The sequence below is a fragment of the Carlito syrichta genome, unplaced genomic scaffold (genome assembly GCF_000164805.1).
Source record: "Carlito syrichta isolate Samal-C Ts95f unplaced genomic scaffold, Tarsius_syrichta-2.0.1 Scaffold301816, whole genome shotgun sequence".
Lineage (NCBI taxonomy): Eukaryota > Metazoa > Chordata > Mammalia > Primates > Tarsiidae > Carlito > Carlito syrichta.
This window is the reverse complement of record NW_007245912.1, coordinates 120852-142150: the sequence shown is the minus strand read 5'-3', so window position 1 is coordinate 142150 and position 21299 is coordinate 120852. Positions and strand designations below refer to the sequence as shown.

Below are 21299 nucleotides of genomic sequence, written 5' to 3'. Positions count from 1 at the left end.
AATGTCATTCTGTCATCCAGGCTGGAGAGCAGTAGCATTCTCATGGCATCCTTCTGCTTTAACCTTCTAAGTAGCTGGAACCATAGGTGTGTGGCCAGTCTGTCTCTACCTCCCTCCCTCCCATCCATCCATCCACCCCTCCATCCATCCAGCGAGAAAAGGTCCCACCAGTTGCTCAGGCATTCCTCTCGCCTGTCTCCCAAAGAACTGGGATTACAGGTCCCTGTCATCTCTCCTGGCCTGGCCACATTCTTTCCTTTCATCACATGTTCAAGAACGTCTGGGACTCCTCAGTTACCTAAGACTCTTGCTCCCGATTGTCTACTGGTCACAACATGAGTTCAGTGACAGAAAAGGTCCATGTTTAATTGTACAGCCTAGAATGGAAAATTGGAAGTAGAGTCCTCCCCGTTTAAAATGTATGTTGAATGCGATTCTCTTGTCAGGCACGCACGCTATCATTCATTCAAGCCTATCACATGCCAGACAGGTTTCTTGTTACATTGTTTTAGTAGGGCTGGATCCAACTTGGCATTTTGGGAACTAATCTTAAGAAAAATAATACAAAACTACAAATACAGAATCCCCAGGGCCCTCCCACGGCCTTGTGCAAGTCAGAGGTCCAAGAGTTGATGCTTAGTGGCAAACCTGTCTGTCTCTCTGTTCAGTTTCTTCCTTCGACTGAGACCACACTTTTCTCTAGCTTTGTTTCCAAGGCAACTCCTCCCCACTCCATCCTCCCAAAGTCCAAGCTTGTCCTCCAGCTGCCTAGAAAACACTTATTGACTGCTATAGCAGAAACGGGCAAGCTATGATCTCTCGACTTAAAGAAGCAAGCCCTTTTAAACTTCTTTTAAATTTAGTTCCTCCGTGCTATTAGGTCCCTGTATGTAATTCAAGGTTTCTATAGTCAGATTTTTTGATTATCAAATTGTTCCCTTGCTCAGGAATTAACCGCTATCGAGCATATCTGTCCATCTTCACAAACTTATTACTAGACTCTCTCTAGCTCTGAAATAAGTATTTCACACGTTTTCAAATATGCCAGAGTACAAAATGATTTGTTTTATATTTTTTACTTTTATCTGGCATGAAATTTGAATTTTGTTAAGATCCAGCCTATCTAAATTGGTAACTAAGTTCATCCCTTTCAGGTGTGACATTTTGGACCTTTCAGGAATCCGGCCACATACTATCATCAGCATTCCTGAATACTTTTGTTCTGAACTAGATTTTGAAATGCCCCCAAAATGAAGTGGGTTACTTTTCATATTTCTGATTCCTAAGGCTGGCTGTGATGTCCTGTTTCATCTTGAAATATACAATATACCTACTAGAAAATGTTTAATTAAATTCTCAGAAACCATTTTATAGTAGAACATCAACATTTTCTGGATAGATGAGAGCTTTTATATTACATTTTTATTTTGCAAGAAAATAAATTATACAACTTAAAAAATAAAATCCCCAAATTAAGCAGTTCATCAAAATAGTTCCGCCTACTGCAGACAGAAACTGCTACCATTGAAAATTGTACAGCATCGTCATCTCAGTATGTAGTGGCACACATTCAGAATCATCTAGACCATGAGGATAGGTTGCAACTCGGGAACTCAAATTTGTTCAACACTCCAGACGACATACAGTGTAGATGACAGGAAAGCTCTCATGTAATGTTTATTTCACAAACATGATCTTGGAAGAATTGATAAGACAGCATCCCAGTCATTTACATGAAAATAGAAAAACCAGCTTGAGTTTAAGATAGCAAGTCTCTCTGTAAAACTAGCAAATCTTTCACCCAGATTGACGGTTAAAATTTGCCCTTTGAGCAGGGCTAATGACATCCTACTGCAAATAATGCAAAATACCTGTCAACTCTTCAGGTCATACTCTGTATTAAATTTGATTAAAAAGTAAAAGTAAGAAAGCTAATATTTCGTTTTTGGAAATTTTAACACTTATGCACACAAATAAGAGCAAGAGACTTAAACAAGTTGACAGAACTAAGGGACCCCACCAATAAATGTAAAAATTGGAAGACTTCAGAATTTATTTCAAGATTCTCATTCAGTCACTGGAGCGGTCATGCTCTAATATTTATCTCAGTGTAAGCATTAGAACTGTTCTAGGTTTTCGCTTGGTAGAGTTTGTTTCAAGTCTACTTACTCTGGCAATGAAATGGCAACAAAGGTTAATGTTTTCCAGATGTCTGAATCTTTAAATTAAAAGACGAGTGGTAAAAGCTTAAGGTAACCTCTGAAGCATCCTTTTGCCGTAATACCAATTAAAAAAAAAATTATATATATATTTGGGGGCTGGGTTTTCTTTTCGCTCAACTGTGTCAGGCTTCACCCTGCTCAGCACTGATTTTAAGTGCACACTGGAGAAGAGAGACCTGATAAAGGGCACTAACTCATTCTGCACCTTCAGCAAATTGCTAGTAAGAATTCTTTTTACATTAGCAAATCTACTGTCAAAATACTTAAAGAAAATTCATCAACGGTATAGGCACCTTGTCAGCTAAATGGTTTTCATAAATGCCAGAAAGTAGTTAAATTTTTGTGTATATAACCAACAAAATGATGAAAACTGTAAGTTTACGGTATTTGCTGCTGTTCAATCCCCAAAATACAATTAGGACATAATTAGCTATTAAAAACTTTATAAAATTTAATAGAAAACTTGCTATGAATTCAGTGTTACCCACTTTTGCATTAAATTTGCCTTTATAAATCAAAACATCATGGCTCTCATTCTTAAATTAAATTACCAAAAATATTACAAATTCCAAAAATTTTCTGAGAACAATTGGGGTTTAAAACAACAAACCCTACATTTTGAAAAAGCGGCCTGTAATTTTTCCTCCCATTGTTTCCTCCTTTGGCATTCTTCTGTTGGGACAAGCAAATATGCCAATACCATATTATGGATTAAACACAGGGGCCACAATTACTACAAAATTATTTCTTCTAAATTTCAAATTGATCCATTGTTAGCCATCACCTAGTTAGAGAAAACGGTGAGAACTAATTTTAGTTTAATCCTTCACATTGGTCTAATAATTGATGTATGCTACTTAAAGATGAAGTGTAAGACTTTATAAACAAAATTCCAATTTCCTATGAGTTTCAGAAAGGCATTTGACTATAATCAGCAAAATTTTAAATTTGCTTTCCTTCTTGTCAGCTCACAAAAGGCTCTTGGGCCTGGGGACAGATTCCACGAAATGCTCTTAAAAGCACTCCAGAACATAAGACTATATGCCTTTCTGCACTTCATTCCCTTCAGCCCTCAAAACCATACTTTAAAAATATCACTTAACATTAAACAAGATATAAAATAGTTTACAAGATAATTTAGAACATGCATCACAATCAATAAAAATCCACATCGAGCCGTTCTTCCCAATAGGGAATACATTTTTCTCTTTTAAGTTGTTGAGTCCTCAAGTCCTAAAATTTCTACTACTCTGGGTGTTCAGTTGCCAGCAACTCACAAGTTGCTACTTTGGATTGACTGAAAGGAACATGGTAAGTGTTGCTTTCTGAATGCTTTAAAAATGTTTACTTTTAAAATATATAAATATATATGTACATATATTTGGCAAGTTTATTGTTCATATTAAGATTGCAACAATTTTGCTTATACTTTTCAGGTCTTATTTTGTGATTTTCTCTTCCTCCTAGGTGACTGATACTTTATTATTATTTTTTAAAAGGAGAATATCTTTCTTTTCAGAAACCTGAGGCTATTAAATCCTTATATCATGAGACTTAAAAATACCAAAATAATTCTATGCTACAGATTAAGAGATCAGTTACATAACTGTATTGTATCAGAGCAGGAAAGTTCTGCACTGTTTTGAATAAATTTAGATATGGCATAAATCTTATGTATACAAATAGTAGGTTTTTAGTAAACACGCTTACCGTGTTTATTTTGCCATTTTGACTCTGTGATCATAACGACCTATCTCCATACTTTTTTTAAAACAATTGAAGCACAAATTAATATACGCTTCACTTTTTCAAACCAAACTCTCCAGCCATGTAAGATAAAAAAACAACAAAACCCCAACTCCTTATCATTTAACAACAACAACAAAAAAACAACTAAAGCAGCAATCTCCTGCTTAAAAAAACCAACATTTGTAAGTTGGAAATATTTAATACCATTTTTAGGTCACCATTAATATCCAGTTTGTATTAGTTACTTTTGTGTTGCTATGAAGGAATACCTGAGGCTGGGTACTTTTTATAAAGAACGGAGGTCTGTTTTGGCTCACGATCCTGCATGGCGCTGGCATCTGCTTTTGATGAGGGCCTCAGGAAGCTTATAATCATGGCAGAAGGTGAAGAGAGCCAGCGTGTCACATGGAGAGAGTGGAAGCGAGAAACAGAGGAGGTGCCAGGCTCTTCTAAGCAACCAACTCTCGCGTAAACACAGAGAGCAGGAGCAGGAACTCACTCACTGCCTCGAGCACCCGAGCACCGCGCCAGGCCAGTCTTGAGGGATCTGCCCCGGGACCCAAGTGCCTCCCACCAGGCCCCGCCTCCAAGACCAGAAATCACATTTCAGCAAGAGATTTGGCAGGGACAACATCCAAACCATATCACAGTTATTATGTTGAAGCAGTGTTTGAACAAATGATCGGATACTATTATCTTCTCACCTGCATCTGCCCTCTCCCAGCGTTGCGCTGACCAGCTCACTCTTTTCATCGAAAGAAACCAAGAGTGCTATTTCTAGTTTTAATTGCATTTTTAAAAAAACCAAAGATAACAGCATTTTTCAGTGCACGAATATCTGAAGATCCTTCCTTGTGCAAGTACATTTTTTTAAAGAGAGGAAAAAAGAGAAAAAAGCAACAAGAACCCGCCCTCGCCCTTCCCAGCTGTATTTCTCCTGGTGGGTATAAATCAAATTGACTTGTAAAAGTTCCTAATGGGCTCTTCATGAATGCAAGTTTCTCCACAAAACAGCATGCTGTTACAGAGTGTGCAACATGAAGGGAATGCCACCATGCTACCTAACGTGATTGGTGAAATAGAGCTGTTTTTGTAGGTAAGGCAGAGATTTTAATATCTATGTAATCAAAGTCCAAATAAATCTTTCTCCAGCACAAACTGTCACAACCTTCCGCCCCAGCACGCCCCAGTGTGGGCTCCTGACACTGCTGCGACCTTCTCGGTCACGCCATGTAGATGAAGGTATTGATGTCGGCTTCGTCCCTCCGGATGTACTTGTGTTCTATCAGCCACTCTATCTGCTCTTTGATCATTTTCTTCTGTGGCAAGAACATGTTTTTCAAAATTTCTACTAATTCAGTCTGCAGCTGAGCATTACTAATTTTCTTTCTCATTTTCATTATTTGTATGATAGCTTCCTGAAAGAAAAAAAACAAAAATGAAAGATTAATATATTAAGTCCAACAAAATGAAAAATGACTTTTTTATGTATTACATTCTCTGTGGAACATCTACCCAAATCACAGATTAATCTCAAGAACAACTTCTTTTTCTTTACAAATAAAAATATCTTTTTTTTTTTTAACTCCTCACAAGAGAAAACCTGAATAGGCCGGGCACGGTGGCTCACGTCCATAGTCCCAGCAGTTTGGGAAGCTGAGATGACAGGATTGCCTGAGCCCACATCTCCACAATAAATAAAAAAATCAGCAGGGAATGGTGGCACATGCCTGTAGCTCCAGCTTCTTGGAAGGCTGAGGTGGAAGGATCACCTGAGCCCAGCAGGTCGAAGCTTCAGTGGCCGTGAGCATGCCACCGCACTCTAGCATGGGTGACAGAGTGAGATTCCGACTTAGAAAAAAAAAAGAAAGGAGGAAAGAAAATCTGATTATAGTGACTTTGAAAAATAAGAAAAAGCAAAACTACTCATAACCTATCTGAAAAAAATACTACACTTACTGTTTTAATGTATTTCTTTCAATTTCTTTCTTCCATACCATGTACTTCCTTAAAATTTATCTTACCTGTGAACACAGTATATATATAATCTGGTATTGTGTTAAAACTGAATTAAGATACAACAAACCCATTACATGCAATTTTTCTGTCTGAATTATTACTCCCATATTTCTTTTTTTTCTTTGAGTTGGAGTCTCACTCTGTTGCCTAGGCTGGAGTGCAGTGGCATGCTCACAGCCACCCCAACAGTGAGCTGCTGAGCTCAGGTGATCCTTCCATCTCAGCCTTGCAAGTAGTCAGAACTATAGGAGCACTATCACAACCGGCTAATTTTTTGATTTATTGTAGAGATAAGTTTTCACCAAGTTGCCCAGACTGCTCTCAAACCTGTAGGCTCAGGCAATCCCCTCACCTCAGTCTCCCAAAGTGCTGGGATTACAGGCTTGAGCCACTGCACTCAGCAGTATTTCTTTATGTAGTAGTAGAGGCCAGTTCATATCTGTTTGAAAAATCAATAAGTACTACTCTTTATTTATTCACCAGGTCAATCAATTATATTTGCTATAAATATTATCTTCAGTTTGTATTAATGCAAATATCTTTAACTTTCTAAAGAAATGAATACTTTTCACCTAAGTCAATTTTATCCCTTGATGATTTCTCTATTACTGTTAAGCTTACAATAGGAGCGATATAGAAATTATTAAATATTCTTTTCTCTTTAAACTTTTCCAATACAAACCCTTTATTTAGCCAACAAAAGACTGTCTGGATCAGCAGAGATTAGAATTTGTTATGTAAGAAACACGAAAAAGAAAAAAAGTAACATTTGCTTTAATATTTCAGATGGAATTGTGCCACAAGTCAACGGGCTTGGGAGTCAGGCACGATCCAGCAAGAAGAAATTCCTTCAACTTCCCTGTACAGCTACGATGCCCTCTTAAATCATGCTAGAAGGTGAAGCGAGTTCCTCTCAGCCTCAGTATATTCTGACATCAGGCTTTTGACCACAGAACATCACTTGGGGTTTATGTCAGGGGTCCAGATGGAAAGGAGGAAACATCTGTGCCTTCAGCACTTGAAGACTACAGCAGCCAGGGAGGAAAAGGACATCTGTGAATGTCCCAATCTCTTTTCTTTTAGCTTTGGTAGAGGTGGTGGTTGTGTTAGAGAAGCTGAGAGTACGACAGAGGGTGGAGGGCGCAGGCCCAGGTCCCCTCTGCTATGTGGGAGGCGGTCGCTTAAAAGTGGAAACAGTCTGCGCTTCCATATCTCCCTCGGGTCCCACAAGTCACAGATGGAGTTTAGAGCTAAAGCCTTCCATGGGGCCTTCAGTGGCAGGGCTGGGATCCTGCAAGAGCAGACGGTAATGGCAGTGTGCCTCACAGAGGGCGTGGCAGAGTCAGAGGGTTCCAGAGTCCAGTAAGAGCAGGGGAAGGCAGAGGCAGGCAGAGCAGGGAAGAGGCCACGTGGCCCTCACCAGTGGGAAAAAGAACAAACGGTAAGTTCATCTGCTACTGACAACATCAATGGACTCCAACAGAAAGCCAAATGTCTAGAGGTGACAGCTGAACCTCTCCATAGCTGTCGAGAGCAAGACCCCAGGACAGTCCCAAGTAACAGATGGGATGATCCCTTCACTGTCACTACCAGGTCAAGCAAACACCTTTCATGCTCAATATACCCAGATGGCATCTATGAAAACAGCCAACACCAGGGAGAGAGTAGGACCAGAAGGAAATAAGAAAGTCTGAGCACTACCCAGAGACAGCTCAAATGACTGGATGGGGCAAAATTATGGAGCAGGTTCAGACAGAACAAAGGAACTCCAAGCTCTCCATACATCTTACAGTGTGACTCCACCTGCCACCTACCCATTACACATGTCAACTCTTTCATCCATCTGGATTTTATCCCGGCACAGTAGTCAACTATGAACATATCCTGATTGTCCCCCCAACAAGAACAATGCCCAGTACCTATCGTTCCCTTTCCACGGGGTATGGAAGTTATTTCCTTTATTGCTCAAGTTCATCAAAACGTATAGAGCAGGTTTAATTCTGGTTGTTTTCTTCAGGTAATCTTCTTGCCATACTGTTTCATTTTTGTAGATATTGTAATGCACTTTAATATTTGGCATGAAGTTGGGCGTAGTGGCGCACGCCTGTAATCCCAGCAGTTTGGGAGGCTGAGGTGAGAGGAGATTGCCAGGTGTGGTAGCACACACCTGTAGTCCCAATTCTTTGGGAGGCTGAGGTGTAAGGACCGCTTGAGCCCAGCAGGTTGAGGCTGCTGTGGCCATAAGCATGCCACTGCACCCATCTTGGGTGACAGAGTGAGACTCTGAATCAAAAAAATAAAAAAGTAAAAAAGCTCTATAATTTTATGGTTTCTTGTTTCATTTTCCCCTTAACTCTTTAATAATAATAATAAACAATTTGCAATCGCAGTAGCTGGGATTACAAGCATGCATCACCACCATACTTGTCTAACTTTTTTATATTTTTGGCGATGAGGTCTCGATATGTTGTCCACAACAGTCTCAAACTCCTGGCCTCAAGCAGTCCTCCCATCTCCACCTCCCAAAGTGATGGGGTTACAGGCATGAGCCACTGAACCCAGCCTAGCCTAAACTATTTTTAAAGGAAGAAATGAGTATTAGAGAACTTCTCTGGTTCTTAATAAGTTTCCTAATTTCACATTACAATAGAATTAAAAGTTGTGAAATTAAATACGATTTAAAATACTTCAATCTACAGTTGTAATTTGTTGCTGAGATACATTTATTCAGGTGGGGTCAAAAGGAGACAAAACCTGAAGTCAAGGTTTTGCTCAACCAAGAAATTAGAATCTACTGAGGGCCAAAGCCACACAGACATCGATTTCAGCAGCTAAAACATTTCCATCAATATGATTTTTAAACTAATTTTGAAAATTAGCCTTTTCTTTAAAAACAGGCTAAATACCTACATGCTTTTAAATTCAAAAAAAGGTTTGAAGAAAAAAAAAAAAAAAAAACCAACCGACACAATTTAGACCCTCTGTCAGCATGACCAACCTGGGTTCTTAATATTCTCAGTTGAACGATTCCTTCATTCTCTTCTTCCCTCATCCTTTCTGTAGTAAGCTGCAAGCGTCCAATCAAGTTGATTTTACCTCTTTTCTGAACTTTTGCGTTTTTTCTATTAAAAAAGGGAATCATATATTTTACAGTGAAAAGACTTTAAACATCATATATTACAGCAGTGATGTCTGAGATAAAAGATTAAGAAATAGGCGAACAATTAGTATCCAGAATTGTTTAAAGGAAAAATGACAAATAACCAACACACAGCTCTAAAATAAACTCTAGGATTTCCTGTAAGCATGACCTAATAACCTCCGTCAAAATACGAGAGACTGCACTCTGTGATAACAAAATTAATATAATTTATATTGTCACAAAAGTTATTCGCTAAAGATATATGGGTTGTGATTCAACATTATCTAATTAGATCTTGAGAAAAAAATGCTTTGCCTGGCTAAAGTTGCTTCAGCGTGCAAAAGGATATTCGCTCTAAAAATGAAATATAATATATCAAGAAAATATCCAAGAAAAATATGGTAAAAAAATAAACATCCAAGCCAGGCTCGGTGGCTCAGCCTGTAATCCCATGCCTTTGGGAGGCTGAGGTGAGTGGATTGCCTGAGCCTGCGGGTCTGAGACCTGCCTGGGCAAGCGAGACCTCATCTCCACAATAAATCAAAAAATTAGCCGGAGCTGGGCTCGGTGGCTCAGTCTGTAATCCCGCGCCTTTGGGAGGCTGAGGTGAGTGGACTGCCTGAGCACGTGGGTTCGAGACCCGCCTGGGCAGCGAGACCTCATCTCTACAAAAAAATCAAAAAATCAGCCAGGCGTGGTAGCGCATGCCTGTAATTCCGGCTACTTGGAAGACTGAGGCGGAAGGATTGCTGGAGCCCAGCAGTTCAAGGCTGCGGTGGCTGGGAGCAGCCACTGCACTCCAGTCTGGGTGACAGAGTGAGACTCCAACTCAAAAAAAAAAAAAAAATTAGCTGGGCGTGATAGCGCACGCCTGTAGTTCCAGCTACTTGGAAGGCTGAAGTGGAAGGATCGCCAGAGCCCAGCAGGTCGAGGCTGTGGCGCCGGGAGCAGCCACTGCACTCCAGTCTGGGCGACAGAGTGAGACTCCAACTCAAAAAAAAAAAAAAAAAAAGAGATAAACATCTCTAGTTCATTAGTATTTTCCTCTTTGTAGAGATGGGGCTATTTTGCTCAGGCTGGTTTTTGAACTACTGGCCTCAAGCAATCCTCCTGTCTTGGCCTCCCAAAGTGCTGGGATTACAGGCATAAACCACTATGCCCGGCCTCCTTAATATTTTCCATAAGCAACTAAATGACAAAATTTAGAGTGATGACAGCATACAGTTGTTTTAAATATCATGTAAGGAAAAAAATTTTTTGCTAAAAACTAAGCACTTAAATTCAAACAAGGTATTTTTATTTTAGATCAACCAACATTAAGCTTACATTAAACTGAACTCCTGATTCACTGAGAAGAGGGTACCTTCTGTGAAGTCTTTGGGTGAGTTGACTTGAGGTTCATACAACAAAACTTGCCGTTTGAGCTTTGGGAAAGCCACTAAAGACTATGAAGAATAGAGAGAAAGCAGTTAGCACCTAGAAACAGTCTGGAACACTGGGACCCGCTCTCCAATGTAACCAACACAGGCGAAAAAGGGTCCTCAACACAAATTCGGAAGACTTATGTGGTACTTCCATGACTATAACCATATAAATGCGTAATGAGGAAAGAGAGAAAGAGGACCAATGAGTTGGTTATGATGAAGCAATAAACGCTTTCTTGACAGTAAGACAAGAAATATGGTTACATAGTACCACAGCAAACACCACCTGCCTGCTATATGCCAGCTGTTTATCCCTCAGGTAATTATTTGGAGACTTTTTTTTAAAGCTGGGGTCTCACTCTGTCTCAGACTGGAATGCAGTGGGGCACAATCACCGTTTGCTACAGCCTCGACCTCCTGGGCTAAAGTGATTCCTCTGCCTCAGCTTCCCAAGTAGCTGGGACTACAGATGTATGCCATCATGCTAAGCTGATGTTTTAATTTTTTTTGTAGAGATGGGGTCTTGCTGTGTTGCCCAGGCTGGTCTCGAATTCCTGGGCTCAGTCTTCCCACCTCAGCCCCCCAAAGAACTGGGATTATAAGCACGAGCCACCACGCCTGGGCTTCATCTAGAATTTTTAAGAATTTCAGAGTAGGGTAAAATGTGGTTACCAGCAACAGGTAATGAGTACACTTTCCAAGTTCTCAAGAAGATCAAAGTTTTCTAACTCTTATGGTCATCATAAAATCTTTGAACACATTTTCAGTATAAAAATTAAGTACATCACTGGTCACATTCCTCACATGTAACATTTAAATATCAACTCAATCTTTTTCTCCTCTTTTGGGGAGGCCATCTCTGTTTTGACAGCTTGACTGTTTTCAATTTCTTTTTTCCATAAATACCTCAGTGGTGTGTTTTTTTTTTTTTTGCTTAGAAGTCATTTTGAGACTGTAATAAGTTCAAAAAATTATTACCAGCCAATTACATATTTCCTGCCATGTGAGAGGACACAATTTTAAAAATGAAAAACACAAAACAAACCAACCCATAAAGTCCTTCTAAGTTCAGCATCAGGGAGCTCAGTTGCGAGCTTTAGATTTTCAAAGCTGATTTTCTCTCTGGGTCTTTGGTTCCATGCAAACAACACAGCCAGCTGAAACGTGGTTACCTCCAGATCATACTGACCTACTTCATTCTTAAATGTTATCTATAAGAGATAAAATAGATTTTTAATAAGTAAGAATCCCCTCGTGACTATTGCCACTTCTCTAACATAGTATCTATGACATGAGTTTACAAGGGCACCCCTCGGAGGACAGGCTTCCCCCACCAGGTGAGTGTTCTAGGAACCCATTGGCATCAGCGCACCAGCTGGTGTGGTTGTGAGAGGCTTGTTCGACTTCAGTGGGTGCTTTTTTTGGGAGATTCTTTCATCCCGTTTGCCTGTTTCACGATGGGGGATTTACCAGGGCACCTGGCCACGCTGCAGTGTGTTCAGCAGTTTTCGGCCAAAGCAGCATGACCTCCATGCCCCGCCCTCCCTATTCACCCGATCTTGCCTCAGCTTTTTTATTTCCACATGAAAAGTCCTCAAAGGGAAACGTTCTGCCGATGTGGAATAGGTGAAACAAAAAACGGCAGAAATGCTCAAAGGCATCAAAATTGACGCGTTCAAAAACCGTTTTCACAGTGAAAAAGTGTCTCAATAGGTGTCTTGCATCAAATGGCGAGTACCTTAAAGGTAACTGAAGTTTAAACACGTAAGAATAAATACACACACAATTTTTTTTTTTTTTTTTTTTTGAGTTGGAGTCTCACTCTGTCGCCCAGACTGGAGTGCAGTGGCCGCTCCTGGCCACCGCAGCCTCGCCTGCTGGGCTCCGGCGATCCTTCTGCCTCAGCCTTCCAAGTAGCCAGAATTACAGGCATGCACTACCACGCCCGGCTGATATTTTTATTTATTGTAGAGATGAGGTCTTGCTGCCCAGGCAGGTCTCGAACCCGCGGGCGCAGGCAATCCACTCACCTCAGCCTCCCAAAGGCAGGGGATTACAGGCTGAGCCACCGAGCCTGGCTTACACACACAATTTTATAAATAAATTCCATTTCTTGGGGTTCCCTCCCTTGAATATGTAAAAAAGACTGCTAGCTGTCTTCCAATATCTATTCTTTCTTTTCTTTCATGGTAATAAAGATTTTAGCAGACTTTAATGACTGCCCAGAATACAGGCTCATCTTCCAGCTTTCCTTGTAACAAAATGAGGCCAGGTGACTGATTTCTGGCCAAAGTGACACAAGTTGCCTTAAAGAAAGGTACAACCTATCCTCTCCTGTCCCTTCCTGTTGACAGGAAGACTAGCAGAGATGACAGTGGATTCTGCAGACAAGGGCAATACCTTTCAAGCATGCCTGTATCCCTAACAACCTTGTGAAACAGATACACATTCCTGTTCACACTTTTACATGTGAGAGGCAAACATCTATTTTAAGTAACTCTTATTTAGAAGCCTACTTTCACCCAAACTGACAACTGAACTAACACATCATGTACTTACAATTCCATTTGACATGAGATGATGCCAATGTAATTTTCTACCACTGTGATTTTTTTTGTAGAATTCTTCTACTTCAGGTATCAAGTCCTCCAGTTCGGTAGGAAGTGAGACAAAGACTTTCTCAGAACTTCTTGACCAGGCACCAGCATTCAGAATTTTTATATTAACTGAATCGGCTAAAATCAAGAAAGTTAGGAAATATAAATTATCTTGACAATGGATAAAATTCATAATAAATAACAGAGTAAGTTTTTGGCGAAAAATAAGACTTATAAAGATTTTATGTTGTCCTTTTGTTTCAAAATAATGACTTGTAAATCTAATATTCTGCTTTGATAGCTGTTTCCAAGGAATGTGGACTTCATAATATCTTTGGCTCTATTACCGCTGACATTTATTTTGAATTTACTGGAAAACAAAGGTATTCTTTTATTAAAGTTTAAAATATGTACACATATGAAATGATAAAATAATACCTGGTAAAGCCAATTTATTATTTTTATGCATTTCCTTAAAGGCCTGGTTCAAATCTTCAGATACTTTTATGTCCTGAAACATTCTAGCAAGCTTGTTTACATAATCTGCTGGCATACCAACTTCCTACAAAAACCAAAGACAGAAGAGTTAATAAGTGCATAATCTGACATACTACTAGAAAAAATGTTAAAGGAATATGAAGTATTAGATGCTTTAATATAATATTTTCCCCTTCTCTTATTTATTAGAATGTTTACAGTCTAATACCTATTAAACCTGATTCTTTGAAACAGGACAGTACAAGGTCCCTGCTTTGCACAATTCCATTGGGCCTGAATTTCAGTTCTCACAGCATAGTTAAAAAATATCAACTCCCCAACTAACTTTGGTTCTATACCCTCAAGCCACAAATTATTACAAAAATAAGTGACCAATCACAATATTTCTTCCGAAATTGATTAGTCATGTTTACCCTACTCATCCACAGACAGCTAAGTATACAGTTCCTTTGCCATCCTTGCCTTCCAGTGATAAACCCATATGACAACTTATAAAAATGAATGATCAAACAAGGTAACTGGCCAAAAAAGATAATAAAAGTACACCAAAGAAATAAAAAGTGACAGTGCTGGAGATGAAAATAAAATAGAACATAAATGGCGTTACAGAAGACAGTTGACTGTGGCTGTTCAAATTACTCTTCCTTTTAAGAACAGCCTTATTGAGATATATAATTTATCTACTATGAAATTAATCCTTTTAAAGGACACAATTTAAGCCAGGCTCGGTGGCTCAGCCTGTAGTCCTGTGCTTTGGCAGGCTGAGGTGAGCGGATCGCCTGAGCCCACGGATTCGAGACCCGCCTGGGCAACTTGGCGAGACCTCATCTCTACAATAAACCAAAAAATTAGCCGGGCGTGGTAGCGCGCGCCTGTAGTTCCAGCTCCTTGGAAGGCTGAGGCGGAAGGATCGCCAGAGTCCAGCAGGTCAAGGCTGCGGTGGCTGGGAGCGTGCCACTGCACTCCAGTCTGGGCGACAGTGAGACTCCAACTCAAAAAATAAATAAATAAAGGGCACAATTTAAGCCAGGTGCAGTGGCTCACATCTGTAATGCCAGCACTTTGGGAGGTGAAAGCGAGAGGACTGCCTGAGCTCACGGGTTAGAGACCAACCTGGGCAACATGGAGAGACCTTGTTTCAACAACAAATAAAAAAATTAGCTGGGTGTGGTGGTGCACGCCTGTAGTTCTAGCTACTTGGAAGGATCACCTGAGCCCAGCAGGTAGAGGCTGTGGTGGTTGTGGGTCTGCCACTGCACTCTAACCTGGGAGACAGAGACTCTGACTTTAAAAGGAAAAAAAAGTGCACAATTTAATAAATTTTAGTATATTCACAGAGCTGTGTAACCATCACCACTATCTAATTTTAGACCATTTGTGTTACCCCCAAAAGAAACCCCGTATCTATTTGCACGCACTCCCCATTTCCCTCCTGACCCAGCTCCTGGAAATTCCTCATCTCCCTTCTGTCTCTATGGATTCATCTGTTCTGGACATTTCAAGTTAGTGGAATCAGATGCTAGGTGGCCTTTTGTGACTGGTTTCTTTCACTTCACATTCTAATGTCTTCAAAGTGCATCCACACTGTAGCATGTACACATACTACATTTCTTTTTATTGCCAAATAATATTCCATTGTATAAATAAATCACATTTTGCTTATTACTTCGACATTTTAGATTGTTTACTTTTTGACTATTATAAATGATGCTGCCTTCAACACTTGTTTACAAGTTTTACATAAACTTATGTTTCTTTCTCTAAGTGGAGTTACCTAGGTTTGAAATCAACTGTGCTTAACTTCTTAAAGAACTGCCCAACTGTTTCCCAAAGTGGCTACACCATTATATATCCCCACTAGCAACTTTTGAAGGTTCCATTTCCTCTCTTCCTCAGCAACACGTGCAGCTGTCTTTTTAGTTTAGTTATCCTAGTGGGAGGAAAGTAGCATGTCCTTGTGAAGGATGCTGAGCATCTCTGCATGCATATACTGGCCATTTGTATACCTTCTGTGAAGAGATGTCTACTCAAATCCTTTGCTTATTTTATTTTATTTTTTGAGTTGGAGTCTCACTCTGTCACCCAGACTGGGGCGCAGTGGCCGCTCCCTCCACCGCAGCCTCGACCTGCTGGGCTCTGGCGATCCTTCCGCCTCCGCCTTCCAAGTAGCTGGAATTACAGGCATGCGCTACCACGCCCGGCTGATTTTTTGATTTATTGTAGAAATGAGGTCTCGCTGCCCAGGCGGGTCTCGAAACCACGGGCTCAGGCAATCCACTCATCTCAGCCTCCCAAAGGCGCGGGATTACAGGCTGAGCCACTGAGCCCGGCCCTTTGCTTATTTTTAACTGGATTGTCATTTTATCGTTGCATCTTTAGATATTCTAGACAGAATATCAGACATATGAATTACATATATATTCCCAACTACGCTTACTTTTGAGTTGGAGTCTCACTGTGTCGCCCAGGCTGGAGTGCAGTGGCATGCTCACAGCTACTGTAGCCTCGACCTTCTGGGCTCAGGTGATCCTTCCACCTCAGCCTTCCAAGTAGCAGGAACTACAGGCGTGCACTACCACACTTGGCTAATTTACTCATATTTTTTAAATAAGGTACTTTAAAAGTTTCTTGGGTTTTAAATTATAGCATGCTAAATACATATTAGTTGTGCTATTTTTCCCTTTCTCCTATATATTCATACCTGAAAATAAGAACTTTGAATATTTTGATAGAAACTTTTTTGAGTCGGAGTCTCATTCTGTTGCCCCAGGTTGGCTTGCAGTGGCATAATCACAGACACCACAGCCTCAACCTGCTATGCTCAGGCGATCCTTCTGCCTCAGTCTTCCAAGTAGCTGGGACTACAGGTGCATACCGCCATATCTGGTTAATTTTTTGATTTATTGTAGAGACAATCTTGCCATGGTTGCCCAGGCTGGTCTCAAACTCCTGAGCTTACCGTGGCTTCCCAAAGTGCAGGGATTATAGGCATAAGCCACTGTGCCCAGTGACAGAAACTTTTAAAAGTCACAGAACAATCATTCTTTTTCCCATTGTGCAATTTCAGCTGGCACAGTAATTTTAACTATCCTACACTGCCATGCAAAGCAAAGCAACCTATCAGCTAAAATATTTATATTTCTCTCTCTCTCATATATATATATGCAGAAATGAAGGAAATTCATTTTAATAATATACAGATTCCATTCAAATGAACTAAACAAATGGACTCAGAACATATTTACATGGGAATTTAATTGTAATTATTATTATCCTAAACCATCATCTAAAGGTCCTTTTTGCTATATAGAAGTATTTGTTGTTATTAAACATCTGTGTAATTAAGCATTTATAATATTAAAAACACCTTAAAAATGATTTGTCCTGTAGCGTATTTATTTACTTGTTTATTTAGAGTTGGAGTCTCATTCTGTTGCCTAGGCTGGAGTGCAGTGGCATGGTTATGGCTCACCACAGCCTTGACCTCATGGACTCAGGAGATCCTTATGCCTCAGTTTCCCAAATATCAGGAACTACAGGTATATGCCACCACACCTGGCTAAGTTTATTTGTTTTTGTAGAGATGAGGTCTCCCTATGTTGCCCAGGCTGGTCTTGAACTCCTAGCCTCAAGTGATCTCCCTGCTTCAGTCTCCCAAAGTGCTGGGATTACAGGCATGAGCCACTGTACCCGGCCTTGTTTATTTATTAATAAAATTAGTTCAAATGGGAGCAGAGGTACCAATAAGAGTGAAACAGTAGAAACAAAGCAAGAGCAAAGGTGTTTTGCATCAAGTCTTTATTACGAAAAGTCACTTTTTTAAGATATCACTTTATTTTACATAATTTATGTTATGTTCTTATAAAATGTCCCCTATTTGACATTAGCAGTATCACCAAATGTATTACTTAAGCACATATACAAACCATGTACTATATCAGAAAATGAAGTATTTAAAAAATTTACTTACTCTTAGCCACTCTACCATGTTTTCTTCAATTTCACTATCAGCAGAGATGTCTAATATGAGTCGTCGTGTCAAATGGGCTTTGTGATACCTCATAAAGACATCTTTGTTCTGTACATATTTAAGTACCAAGAGCTGTATGAAAAACAAAGTTACTTTAATTTCTTATGTACTCTTAGCCATTTCTCCCCTTTAGATCTTTCTACATTCCTCAATTGTCAAAACTCAGAAATTTATATAAGCATATACAAAGGCCTACTAAATTACCTATCTCTGAAAATTAACCAGCACTGATCCGCTACTTTAAAAGTCAGCAAATTTGAGACTACAGCCACATAAACTTGTAGTATCTACCAATAGCTGTTTTTAAGATTTTATAAGAGGTGTGGCAATACTTGACAGGACAAATAAATCAATTGTTTTCCCCAATAAATCAAATAAATCAAAAACAATAAATCAAATAATCAATCAAATAAATCAAAACAATAAAATCAATTGTTTTCCCCAATTTCTTCCCTACATATCCTCTCCACCCTTTCTTGACATGAGTCACCCTCTGGGCTTTTCTGTCTATACCTGCCCTGTGTCCTACTTCTTATCTGTATTCCTGGGCTAATATCACTACACTAAGGACCAGGTGACAAGATGAGATTAACTACTGCATCTACCCTCACTCATCTCCAGCTCCCTATCGTGGCTCTCACAAAAGGAGTGAAAAGCTCGCATCTCTCAACCCATCATTCCAAATGAATCGGCTCCCCTTTCCTTAATCCTGTAATTGGAGCTACAATTTTAATTGTCTAAAAATAGTCAAGAAAGGGGAAGATTTAAATGGTATACCCTTTCAGGCAGCTCTAGAATCACAACATTCAGAGAGAAGAGTAACTCCCCCTGCTGAGGTTTTAGACTGTAAGCCTTCTTAACACTAGTTGCTTATAGACAACACATTTCAAGTTGGTGCTATCACAGCAAGTCCTATAAGCAAAAGACAAATGCAAAGTAAGGTCATCTAAAAAGTGATATACAAAAACTCATGTACCACTTCTTTCAGCTTTGCTTCAATCTCTTCAGAGGTTAGTTTTTTGCTTAATGGTGTTTTTCTCAGCAACATGTCACAGTAATTGGCAAGCAGCTCAGGGCATTTTGATTCAGGCTGAGTTTTTAATCCCACCCTAGAAAACAAATTAAAAGCAGGTGATGACAAAAATGATTGCTATTAACAAATATTTATTTTCTAAAGCCAATTTTTCACCAGTGAATTTCTTATGTTGAATAATCCAGGAATCAAGGCTGGGATTAGGGTGAGCGTGAGTAAGATGTCTAGGGTGCCTGATTTAAAGAGGCACTCACCCTCAGGCCAACTCTACGCTTGAGAGGACCGTGTCACTCACTTCCTTAACAGTTACACCCTAGGGGCTTGCTTGCCTCACCCTAGTGCTAGCCTTGGCAATGATCTTGAAAATATCTTACTCAGATACCTGCTGAAATTCTTTGGGAACACTATGTAAATCTTCTTGGAGGGTTATAAGTTAACACTTAAAACTTGTCATTATTAATATAAGATAAAAATGTTATTTCACGCTTTGAAATGTATACAATGTAACCTACAGTTCATAATGATGTGATATCTCCTATCATCCATTTTTTAAAAGTGTAAACAGGCCAGGCTCAGCCTATAATCTCAGCACTTTGGGAGGCCGGGGGTGGGGGGACTGCCTGAGCCCAGGGGTTCGAGACCAGTCTGGGCAACTTGGTGAGACCTCGTCTCTACAATAAATCACAAAAACTAGCCGGGCGTGGTGGTGTGCGTCTATATTTCCAGCTACTTGGAAGGCTGAGGCAAAAGGACTGCCTGAGCCCAGCAGGTCGAGGCTGCGGTGGCTGTGAGCATGCCAACTACATTCCAGCCTGGGTGACAAAGAGTGAAACTCCAACTTAAAAAAAAAAAAAAGTACAATCAAAACCTTCCCAAGTCGGGCTCGGTGGCTCAGCCTGTAATCCCGTGCCTTTGGGAGGCTGAGGTGAGTGGACTGTCTGAGCCCGCAGGTTCGAGACCCGCCTGGGCAGGCGAGACCTCATCTCTACAATAAATCAAACAATTAGCCGGACGTGGTAGCGTGCGCCTGTAATTCTGGCTACTCCGAAGGCTGAGGCAGAAGGATTGCTGAAGCCCAGCAGGTCGAAGCTACAGTGGAGGGAGCGGCCACTGCACTCCGGTCTGGGCGACAGAGTGAGACTCCAACTCAAAAAAAACCCCAAAAAAACAAACACTTCCCAAACAACGAAGAACTTATATTTTCATTTCACTTTCCTGACAGAATTTTAAAATCATTGCACTGTGCATATATACATATACATACAAATATTATATAGAACATATAATATATATATATTATTAGAGACACACACACACATTTTTTTTGAGTTGGAGTCTCACTCTGTCGCCCAGAGTGAAGTACAGTGGCCACTCCCAGCCACTGCAGTCTCGACCTCCTGGGCTCCGGCGATCCTTCCGCCTCAGCCTTTCAAGCAGCCGGAACTACAGGCGCGCGCTCCCATGCCTGGCTAATTTTTTGATTTATTGTAGAGATGAGGTCTCGCCAAGTTGCCCAGGCAGGTCTCGAACACGCGGGCTCAGGCAATCCACTCACCTCAGCCTCCCAAAGAGCAGGATTATAGGCTGAGCCACTGAGTTCGGTTATATTATTAGAGAAAAGTTCTCACTCTGCCAATCAGGCTGGGGTGCGTGGTGCAATGACAGCTCACTATAGCCTCAAACTCCTGGGCTCAAGCAATCCTCCCATTTTAGCTTTCCAAGTAGCTGGGACTACAGGCACATGCAACTATGCTAGGTAATTTTAAAATTTTTTATAGACAGGATCTCATTATGTTGCCTAGGATGAGCTCTAACTCCAGGTCTCAGGTGATCCTCCTACCTCGGGCTCCCAAAGTACTGGGACTACAGACATCAACCATCACACCCGACCCACTTTATTTTTTAATAATTGAGACAGGGTCTTTTTATGTTGCCTGGGCTGAACTTCTCGCAAGTAGTTGGGACTATATGCACATGCCACCGTGCCCAGTAGTATATTGTAGTTCCCTGCTTCGAAGTCTTACGTTATTTATTTATTCATTTACTCGAAATTGGAGTCTCACTCTGTTGCCCAGGCTGGAGTGCAGTGGCACAGTTGCAGCTCACTACAGCTTGGCTTCCAGAGCTCAAGCAATCCTCCTGCCTCACCTTCCCACATAGCTAGGACTACAGGCACACACACCACCACACCCAGCTAAATTTTTTTTGGTAGAGATGGGGTGTCGTTATGTTTCCCAGGCTGTATTTTTATCCTACTCCTCTAAAAGCCTGTGAAAATAAATTTAAATTCAACATTTCAAAATTTCTTGTGTTTATAAAATTCAAGTGATATTTTCCAAAGATTAAGATACCCAAATTATTAACAGTATGCACATCATCAAAATAACATAATTATATTGTGTGTACGTATATGTAAAATATATGCACATGTAAAATTTTACTGGATGTGTCCACTCAGTGTGGGGATAAAACCTTTTTTCCTCCTAATTATGAATCCAGGAATCAGCATTGATTCTGTTTCTACTTTTTCTTTTCTTTCTTTCTTTTTTTTTTTTTTTGAGTTGGAGTCTCACTCTGTCGCCCAG

At 40.3% G+C, this 21299-nt stretch overlaps 1 protein-coding gene across 1 annotated transcript in view; it reads right to left on the bottom strand.

Moving 5' to 3' along the window:
• Positions 1–1404: 1404 nt before the first annotated feature.
• Positions 1405–21299, bottom strand: part of CUL5 (cullin 5) — an 84710-nt gene continuing 64815 nt past the window's right edge. Inside the window, exons 12-19 of the mRNA XM_008055301.2 lie at positions 18658–18790; positions 17622–17753; positions 13592–13715; positions 13116–13291; positions 11606–11767; positions 10459–10577; positions 8989–9112; positions 1405–5389 (exon numbers count right to left, since the gene is read on the bottom strand). Coding sequence (XP_008053492.1) covers positions 5195–5389; positions 8989–9112; positions 10459–10577; positions 11606–11767; positions 13116–13291; positions 13592–13715; positions 17622–17753; positions 18658–18790 — 1165 coding nt within the window. The 3' untranslated portion in view covers positions 1405–5194. The remainder of the gene's footprint in view (positions 5390–8988; positions 9113–10458; positions 10578–11605; positions 11768–13115; positions 13292–13591; positions 13716–17621; positions 17754–18657; positions 18791–21299) is intronic.